The sequence below is a fragment of the Ooceraea biroi genome, chromosome 8, assembly GCF_003672135.1.
Source record: "Ooceraea biroi isolate clonal line C1 chromosome 8, Obir_v5.4, whole genome shotgun sequence".
In the NCBI taxonomy this organism is placed as follows: domain Eukaryota; kingdom Metazoa; phylum Arthropoda; class Insecta; order Hymenoptera; family Formicidae; genus Ooceraea; species Ooceraea biroi.
In genome coordinates, this window is record NC_039513.1 from 867,424 (window position 1) to 877,685 (window position 10,262).

A 10,262-nucleotide genomic window follows, 5' to 3' on the forward strand; every position below is an offset into this window, starting at 1 on the left:
AGGGATATAAATTGTTATTTAAAATTTTTAAGGAAGGAACTTAGGAACATTGAAGAAAAACTTTTTCGTTTATGCCTGCCGATTTAATTAGTAGTTATTTCAGTAAAAATAGTAATTTTATTTTTAAACATAATCGACAGACTAAACTTAAATTGATTAAAAAATTTGACCGAATTGTACATAGACAAAATTTTGTTTATAATGTGTTTTTGAAAAATGATCGAAGCAAATGGATCCTAAACGTTAGCGGCAAACAGATTCCAGAAAATGTTTTAAATATTTTAAGTTTGGGTGACAAATGTGGCTTTCCTATTAATACTAATGATAAAATTAACCGTGTTAATTTGATTTTAGACGTTGTTAAGACTTTTGAACTTTGTAATCACAGGTTGTCTGACGAAGTCACTAATGAAACTCGTTGTTCTATTTCTAATTTATTACAAAAGTTTTTAACTAACAGACGCCATATAAGTTACTTAGACAGATACAGTTATGACGCTTTCAACTCCTGCAAAAAATATTTAAGAGAAAATAATGATTTGATGGTTACTAGAGCGGACAAAGGGCAGGTTACTGTAATTATGGACAAAAATGCATATAAAAATCAAATGGTTAAATTATTAGATGATCAAACCACTTATAAAAAATTGAACAAAGATCCTATTAAACGTATTACATTAAAAATTAATGGGCTCATTGAATCTTGGTTAGATAATGACATTATTGATGATCGTTCGTATAAACAATTACATTGTACTAATGGTAACCTACCAAGATACTACGGATTGCTTAAGATCCATAAACCTGGTGGTCTTCCATTGCGAATTATAGTCTCAACAATAGGGAGCCCCGTATATAACATAGCATATTTCTTACACAAAGTCTTAAATGAGGCGATCCCTAAACCTAAATCTCAAATTAGGGATAGTTGGATTTTTGTTAAAAAAATCAACAATGTTAAAGTTAATAATTATGAAATATTAGTATCCTTTGATGTGACGTCTCTTTTTACGAACATTCTAAAGGAACTTGTTTTTAGAGCGATTGAAAAAAAGATGGCATGATATTGAAAAAGTGACGAAATTTAATTTAAACCAATTTTATATGCTATTGATTTAGTATTGAGTTCTACGAGTTTCATTTTTGATGGACAAGTGTACGAACAAGTTTTTGGCAGTTCTATGGGTTCTCCATTGTCACCTATTTCAGCAGATATTATTCTTGACGATCTTGAAACTCAAAACATTGACTCACTTAATTTTAGTGTACCTGTATTTTACCGTTGATGACATATTTAATATTCTTCCTAATAACAAAATTTATTATGTACTTGACGTCTTAAATAGTTACCATCCCAGACTACAATTTACAATTGAAATTGAGACGAATAACACTTTGAAGTTTTTGGATACAACAGTTTTTAGGGACAATGGGATATTAATAACAAATTGGTTTTGTAAGCCACCATTTTCTGGTCGATACATCAACTACTTTTCAAACCACCCATATAAACATAAGGTTAGTATGATTACAAACTTGGTTGATCGTACTGTACTGCTGTCTAACGTGAGGTTCCATGATTTATAATAATTATTATTCAGTGAATTTCGTTAATACACATATTAATCGTAGACTAAGGGACATCAAATATCGTAACACATCTTATAATTGTAATAGCGATATATAGAAGAAAAAAAACTTTTAACCATTCCGTATATTGAAGATCTTAGTGTGAATATCGCTAGTTTTAAAGGGTTGTGGCTTTGATGTCTTCTATACTGTCCCGAAAAAATTGAACTGCGTTATCAAAAAAGGGAAAGATAGATTAACGAATGAAAAACAAGTTTGTGTCGTTTACGAAATTAATTGTTCAAACTGCAATGCTAGCTACATAGGTCAAACGAAAAGACATTTAGAGATTAGATTAAAAGAACAGGATTAACATCAAGATTGTGACAATCATGCTGTTGTTAGTAGACACCGTACTTATAATAATCACGATTTTGACTGGTTAAATCCTAAAATTTTACATGTGGAAAAAACAAGAAAAAGCGAGATAGCACAAATGTTTTTTAGCAAGAAAAATTATAACGCTATTAACCTACAAAAGGACACGAAAAATCTTCCGATTGTTTATGATCGTATCGTGAGAGTTACATGACAGCAGATTGTTTGTCTCACCATTAGATTTTTGTTGGTCACTGTGTGAAATGGTGTGTTTCTCTGAAGTCTCAAACATTTAAAACACTTTTTTAATTTTTATTCATTTTACAAAACATGTAAATGCGCTTTTATCTTTATGTTTTCTTTGTCATCTTCTTCTTTTTAATTTGTAATTTGTGTTTATTATTTTTAGTCCATAGAACATGACACTTTGCTGCCACTTATGTTATAATCTGTGAGTGTTTGTAAGAATATTGTTCACTTGAAAAGGACCAAAAACTCGCTGGTCGAAACGTTGTGCTAATAATCATCATTATATTGCCAGGCTGGTCAATTAAATAAAAGTCAAATTTACACATTGTATTCATTTTTGTATGGAGGGGAAACCCGTCATGGGCTCCCCGCGCTCCTTGGGCGGAACACGGGGAGAGTGTAAGACTCCTACTCACTAAAACCACACCTCCATCTGCCAGCCCTGGCTGTATGAGGCGGGATCGGTCAAACGACACTTCATCCGCGCCCCACTCTGCCAAGTGTACTGTCCCTTGTGCCGGTGCGCTGCCCTTGTGGGCTCTACCCCACCCGCGGAGTGTGGCAAACCACCACTCCGCGGGGACCACCCCTCTATATGAGGGGAGGTTTTTGGGCGGGGGCTGACACTCCCAAATCAGCCCTCGCCCTCCCATCCCTAAACTTCTCTGTTGGAAGTCGCGACGTCCTAAGACTCCGCGACGGTGATGGCCTGGGCAAATGCCCCGACGACCTATCACCCGAATGCCCGGGCAACTACCCCTCCGACCCTCAGCCCCCAACAGGGGTCTTCCGCGAATAACGCCCCAACCTTTACAGTTGGGGCCCTCCCCTTCGACTCCGGAGGGAGGTCACCCCGACCTCCCTCCCGAGTCTCCTCCCCGAGCGTCTCGCTCTCCCGGCCCGTGTGCGATGAGGGGGCCGCCGGTGTCGGTACACCTCACGGCCCCCCGCCGTCATCCGTGGCCGGAATCCCCCCTCCTCACCCGCCCGGCCCCCGACCGGCGGATTCGTTCGGCCTTCTCCTTCTGCAGCATCACCTGCTCGCAGAAGGAGACAATCGCCCTCCAGTTCCTCTCGCTCTCGACCATCTTCCTCATGACGGTCGGGAGCGAGAGGTCCTCCCCGATTATATTTATAAAGACTCGGCTCTCCACTCCCCATGCTGGGCATTCAACCAGGGTGTGGTCCGCCGAGTCCCTCTCGCTCTCACAATGGTGGCATTGTGGCCCGCGCTCCTTCCCGATTCGACACAGGAACTCCCCGAAACATCCATGTCCGGAGAGAACCTGTGTCGTCCTGTAGGTCAGCGACCCCCATCCCCTGCTCACCCATTCGTTGAGGATGGGCTGAACAGCCCCTCCGACTCGAGGTTTCCCTCTGCTCGGACAGCTGCCGCTGCCACTTTTGCAGGACAGCCCGCCGGATCTGGCCCCTTAAGGCCTCCCTCGCTCTGGCCATCAGCAACACCCCCTTACCCGCAGGTCCCGCCGGCGGCGGTATGCCCGAGCATACTCCGCCGCTAGGAGCTCCACAGGGGGGTGCCCGCCAAGGCCAACACCGCTCGGCGGGAGACAGTGCAATACGCCCGCGCCACCCTCGCGGCCAAACGCCTCTTGGCGGCCCTCACCACTTGGCCTCGCCGAGAGGCCACCAAATCCTCCGCCCATACCGGAGTCCCGTAGAGAGCTATCGATCGCACCGCCCCCACCAAGAGGACGCACCCTCGTATTCGGTCCCCCGAGGTTCGGAAGTAGCCGACTCATAGCATTGGTCGCTCCCTCCAACCTCGGGGCTAAGCCCACAAAATGGGCCCCAAAGGACCAGGCGCCGTCCAGAGTGAGGCCTAGATACTTCATCGAGGTCCCCACCGGGACTCTGACTCCCCCCCCCCCACTTGGACAGAGGCCGGAGGCGGCGGACCCAGGCGATGGTTGAAAAAGAACATCACCTGGGTCTTGTGTGGTGCCACCTCCAGACCCGCCCCACGAATAGCGCGGACCACTACCGCCACCGCCAATTCTGCCATCCCCACTGCCTCCCCCCCACTCCGACCCTCGGCCATCACCGAGGTGTCATCCACGTAACTCGCTCGAATTCGAGTCTCCACAGGGCTGGTCCCACGACCGAGTCCTGCGGAACACCGCACCCCCACCTCCCGCACCCGCCCCGGCCGATCCACTCCAGCGACCTGCCCCGGAAGTACTCCAGGATCACCGTTGCGAGGTAGGGAGTGGTAGGGAGGGACGCGCTGCGTCCTCATCTCCTCCACGACCACTCCTCAAGGGAGGGAGTTGAATGCGTTCACTATATCTAGCGAAATCGTCACCACAACTTCCCCCTCGAGACAGCGGCCTCCGTGAGGGCCCTGACACTCAACACGGCGTCCACCGTGGAGCGGCCCTCACGAAAGCCGAACTGTCTCTCCTCCTCACCCAGAGCACCCCCAGAGAGGTGCCGGACGAGTCGGCCCGCGATCACCCGCTCGAACAGCTTGCCGATCTCGTCCAGCAAGCAGATCGGAACTTGCGCGCCCCCGCCGCGTCGCCCTTCTTAGGGATGAGAACCAACTTTGCCCTCTTCCAAGGGGAGAGGTAACGCCCCTCCCTCAGGCACCTCCCAAAAAGCTCCCTCACCTGTGGGGACAGGACCTCCATTGCACGGGCCCAGGTCTTACTCGGGATCCCGTCCGGCCCCGGGGCCCTTTTGCCCCGAAACCGTCTTAGGACCCCCGCCCACTTCTCCTGTCCAATCTCTGAGATCTCCTGGACCTGCTCGGAGTTCATCCATTCCGGGGGCTCCGGACATCCCTCTCCCGCAGGGAAGAGGCTGTCCAGAGCCCCACGCAGCTCCAGGGGATCCATCGTCTCGGTCTCTGGGGGCGACCACGGCCGCAGCTTGCCCATGACAAACCGGTAGGGTCGCCCCCAGGGATCGCCCTTCACCGATTGGAGGAGCTCCTCCCAGGCCCTCGCCTTCGCGCCTCTGATCGCCGCCCTCAGACAGCTCCGTCTCTCCTGCAGCTCCCTGTAGTGCGCGTCCACCTCCTCCCTCGTGCCTCGACGTCTTGCGCGGGACAGGCGGCGCCAGGTGCGCCCCGACGCACGCCTCAGCTCCGCCAGTTCCGCGCTCCACCAATAGGTGGCTCGTCGCCCCCCAGGTCGGCCGGCTCGGGGCATCGAAAAGTCGCACGCCTCCGACATGATGTCCCCAATCCAGCCAGCCTCCTCCTCTATCGTCTCCGCTTGCCTGCTTGGCCAAGTGGACGCAAGCAGGGCGGCGATCAGCCTGTCCCCATCAAGCCCCTTTAGGGTCCACCTCCGTGATCGGGGTCCACCCATCCCCTGACAGCGGGGGGCGGAGCCCGGGGGCAGAGACAGCTCCATAGAAATATATCTATGATCCGACAGCGTCTCCACCCCCTACAACACCCTCCACCCCGTCACCCGACGCACGACGGACGGGGAGGCCCAGGTCAGATCAACCAAAGACTCCCCCGCCCACCGCACGCAGGTGTTGACCGAGCTCTCATTGATAAGCTGAAGGCCCAGTCCCGCCGCCTACACAGCCAGAACCTCGCCCTTCATGTCCGGCCGCCGGGAACCCCACAACGCTGACTTCGCGTTGAAGTCCCCAGCGACCAGTACCTTGTCGTGGGGGTGCCAGACTACGCACCTCCACAACCGGTCCAAAAACATCTCGTATTGGGCGAGACTCAAGCTCGGGGACACGTAGACCCCAACCACCGTGAGCTCCCTCCACCTTACCGCGATGAACTCCCCCCACCTCCAACACTTGGAGGGGAGGGGAGCCCACCGCATTCCCCGAACTATCGCGACAAGACCTCCTTTCCCGACAGTCCAGTTGGAGTTGTCCGGGGGGGTCTAAACGGCTCGGCCGCGATCCCCAACGCATAACCGCGCTCTGTCAGGCTCTGGAGGAAAAGATCCTGAGCCCGACAGGCGCGGTTAAGATTGGCCTGGAGGAGCCGCCCCGCCATTATTCCATGTCGGTGACGGCCTCCTCCAGGCCCTTCTCCCTTTTACTTTTTTCCGCCCTACTCCTCGACCGGGTTATTCGCTGGGGCATCGGCTCTTCCTCCCTCGGAGGAGCCGACCTCTCAGTCTGCGGCGGTTCGGACTCCATTGTCGCCGCCGGGGCCTGCCTATGGAGGTTCGGTGAGCGGGCCCGTTCCGGGGAGGGGACGGCCTCCGTCGGCCGCCCCTCCCCCGGGGCCCCCGTCAGTCCTCCCCTTTTATCTCCTCCTTTCCCTCCTTTGAAGGGCGGGCCGCAGGCCTTACTACCCAGCCTGTGGTCCGCCCTCCTGCCAAGACCCGTGCATAGGGGGCACTTAGGGTCCGAGCCGCAATCCCGCGCTCGGTGATCCGCCACGCCACACCTGTAGCACAGGTCCCGGCGGTCCTCTTTGCTGGGACACTTCGCCTGGACGTGTCCCCCCCCCCCCCAAGCACCTAAAGCACATCAGGGGCCTGGACTCCAGTGCACTCACTGGTGCCCAGGCCCACCCAACTTTCACCCTGCACAGGCTGGCGATCTTTCCGCCAGCCTGAGCGGGCAACCTGATCCACGCGGACCCCAGTTCGTCCGGGGACTTCCGTACCGGCCCCACCTCGATATCGCGAGGGTCGCAGCCTCCGGCGGCCGCGGCTGCTTGTGCCACCGATTCAACGGAGGCCGCATCGTCGAGCCTCCGGACGCGCAGCTCCACTTTTTTGAGGGACCGGATGACCTTTATCTCCGACCCCTCAAATACTCTCCCCAGCCGGGAGGCCAATTCGTCCACCTGGGAGGAGGACTCTGGTCCCGGGATCTCGTATATGAGGGCTCCCGTCAGGGCTCTCCTTACTCGAGAGGCCGCAATCCCCAGCTCGTCGATATCGACGCTCCGCTGCGCCTTCTCTAAGGTCCCCTTGTAGTCCCCATCGGCGACTGTGATGACCATCGCCGCCGTTTTGGGAGGCTTGGGCCCTCCTGTGCCGGGTTGGCTGCTGGGGTTTGCCCTTCGCGGGTTGTCCCCCTCCGCTAGTCCCTCTGCCTGGGGCGGGTTTGCCCGTCGTGGGTTTGCCCTTACTCTCAGGGACCTTGTAGAGTGGCTGGCTTCCCGCCTGCCTTTCTCCCCACTACCCACGACCATTGCTGCTCCTCTCCTCTGGCCGTTGTTGAAGAAGAGGCTGGGCCAACCGCGTCCGAGGTGGTTTGTGGCTCAGCCGAAGGGGGGTCCCGGGCGGGAAGGGCTTCCCTCCTGCTCTCCCCCCTTTTTACTTTTTTCCTTTCCCGCTCTTCCCGTCCGGCTTCTCTGGCCGAGTGGGCGGGGATGGCTCCTGACTGGGCCTCTCTCCTCCTCTCGTCAAGGGGTCCAGCGCCTCCGCGACCACTCGCATGACCATGGCCCCCATGGAAGCCATAATTCTGGCCTCCATGGCAGCCAGGGGGTCCTCCCTTTCAACAGGAGGACCTCCCCCCTTCGGCGGGATGGTCTTTCTCCTATGACCCCTCTCCGAGGCTCTCAATCCGAACTCTCGATCTAAGCCGCATCCGAATCCGATCACTTCTCCGATCTCTCCTGGTCCGAACCGGGGTCAAGTGTGCTTGGCCTCCGCTAAGCGTTCTTAGCAAAACGACCAGTCTGATCACTGACACCGATTCTCTCGATAAAGCACCGTTCGCGGGGTCAAGCGTTCTTGGTCTCCGCCGAGCGTTTTCGACGGCGGGCAATCAGAGATATCCGTAAAACACCGTCAAGCACCGAATTCGTGCCCGGGGGTGAAGCGTTCTTCGCCTCCGTCAAGCGTTCTCGACCACGAGACCTGGTCGGACGAACATCCATCTTTTGCCGTTGCACCGAGCGCGGGTGAAGCATTCTTCGTCTCTGCCAAGCGTTCTTGGCCCGGTCAGCGTGCACTTCCATCCTAACGAATACACCGGTGACCCATCATCCTCGTACGTGACGTGATAGCGAAGGGGGGGCAGGTAGGTGTTCCGCGCCGATAACAACAAGCTCCACCGAGAGTACGTCCGTTGCGAAGACGCGGCACAACCCGCGCTGGGCCGCGCCGCGCCACAACACGCGCAGCGAGACAGATAGCTACGCGGCCGAGAGCACCATCACAACACGGTGCAAGCAACTGTAAATACGGCATTTAATAAATTGTTATCTTAGTTGCAATCACGTCTCTTCACTGCCCGCAAACATCCGAACCCCTATCCGACGAGTATATCCGTGCATAAACACAGGTGAAAACGGTCAGGTCGTTTTAAGCAGTAACAGTTTCTTGAAACAAGAACGGGCCCACAAGTATTCCATTCAATATTCCTGCCCTTTACCTCCGACCCCTCAAATACCCTCCCCAGCCGGGGGCGATACATTTACTTTAAATTCGTGCTGGAAATGAGCTGGCCGTATTGCATGTGGATTATTGTCGCTCCAGGTATGTGAATTGTGATAGTTAGCGACACCCGTACGTGTAAACGTTGCCTCATCAGTCCATAATATTTTTGTCAAAATTCTTGCATCATCATGGACTGCATGTAGTAACCATTCACAAAAATTGCGACGCGCTCTTAAATCCTGAGGTAGCAAATTTTGGACCGGTTGGAAATGGTAAGGGTGCCGATGAGCCCGACGTAATGTTCTTCGAATGGTTTTTCTCGGTATTTCTAGGAGAAGCGAAGCACGACGTGTGCTGCTGGTTTCATTTCTATTGAAGTAAGTTAGTTCCTGATTAGTCCTATTATGATCTTGGCTTTTTTGATGATATCGAAGATGCCTAGAATATACCGTTCCATTTTCTCTTAAAGAAAGATGCACTTTAGTAAACGCATTTCTACTTGGTTGTCGCCTGTTTGGAAAACGTCTTCGGTATTCTCTAACAGCAGTTGTAGCATTTCCATTACAGTAGCCGTAGACAAAATGCATATCGGCATATTCTTCATGAGTAAAAAGGTGTGGCATTTTTAGATCGAGGAGAGTTTGAGAAACTATAACTTCCTTCAACGATCTCTCTCTATCACTGAGCGTTTATTATAAATGTTTACGTATTTCAACAGCTCGTCTTGTTGTTTATTTTTGTCATACGCCAACATAACAACCATGTTGAGCTTTATTTTGGTGACTATTATTTGAAATTAAAATTTCTCGGAAACGGAGGGTTTCCGTTTCCAGACATATGTTTATATGACGTTTTTTTCACCTTCAAAAGTACTTTCATTTCCTCAAGTTCGGTTTGAACTTCTTGGGTCACCCTGTATATATATATATATATATATATATATATATAATGCAATTTTAAATAACTTTTTTTATATTTACCTCTTGCGTACTCATTGTAGATTCATTGTATTGTTTAGAAATTTCTGACCATGCAATTTCTTTGTCATGCAGTCCAGAAGAATCACTTTTTTAACTTTAATAACATGTTTATAATCTTTTAATATCTCCAAACAATTTTTCCTTTCGACTGGCGTATAATGTCTATTTTTTGACATTTTTGAAACTTTTGAAATTTCAAATATTCAAACATTTACTTACTGCAGAAACGGATGAAGCACCATTGATAATATATACACTCACTCCCAAAAAAGCGGTACACTAAAATTTAGGGAAAAATTTACCAACCTTCAAATGATCATAACTTGGTAAATAATGAAGATAAAAATATGTTCAAAAATGCAAAATGAAGCTTCAAGTATCCACTTTAAGAATATTTGAATGGCAATTATGGTCGGCCATTTGATTCAAAATGGCGGGTGACAAAATGAGAGGATGCAAAAGTGATAACCGAAAATCCGAGTTTGTGACGGTGCATGCCGTGAATTAGATATCGCAGCCTAATGGGACCAAATGCAAATGAAAATATAGAGTGTTATCTTTAAAATGCTTTTTACCGAGCTCGATGCGATCATTTTTCGCTGAGTTGTGCAACTTTAAAAAAGAAAACACTCTGTTAAGTAAATTTGGAGTATCTCAACAAAAAATGATCGCATCGAGCTTTGTAAAAAAAGCGTTTTAAAGATAAAACTATACTTTTATATGCATTTAGTCCCATTGG

At 50.4% G+C, this 10,262-nt stretch overlaps 1 protein-coding gene across 1 annotated transcript; it reads right to left on the reverse strand.

The window, feature by feature from the left end:
• Nucleotides 1-490: 490 nt before the first annotated feature.
• Nucleotides 491-5,534, reverse strand: LOC113562418. Its single transcript, XM_026971850.1, has 2 exons — nt 4,830-5,534; nt 491-508 (listed from the first exon to the last, which is right to left on the reverse strand). Exons 1-2 carry the CDS (start codon nt 5,532-5,534, stop codon nt 491-493), a joined length of 723 nt encoding a protein of 240 aa, XP_026827651.1.
• Nucleotides 5,535-10,262: the final 4,728 nt, after the last annotated feature.

Coding starts and splice junctions, on each gene's coding strand:
- LOC113562418 (XM_026971850.1), bottom strand. CDS start 5,534: ATGGGTGGACCCCGATCACGGAGGTGGACCCTAAAGGGGCTTGATGGG.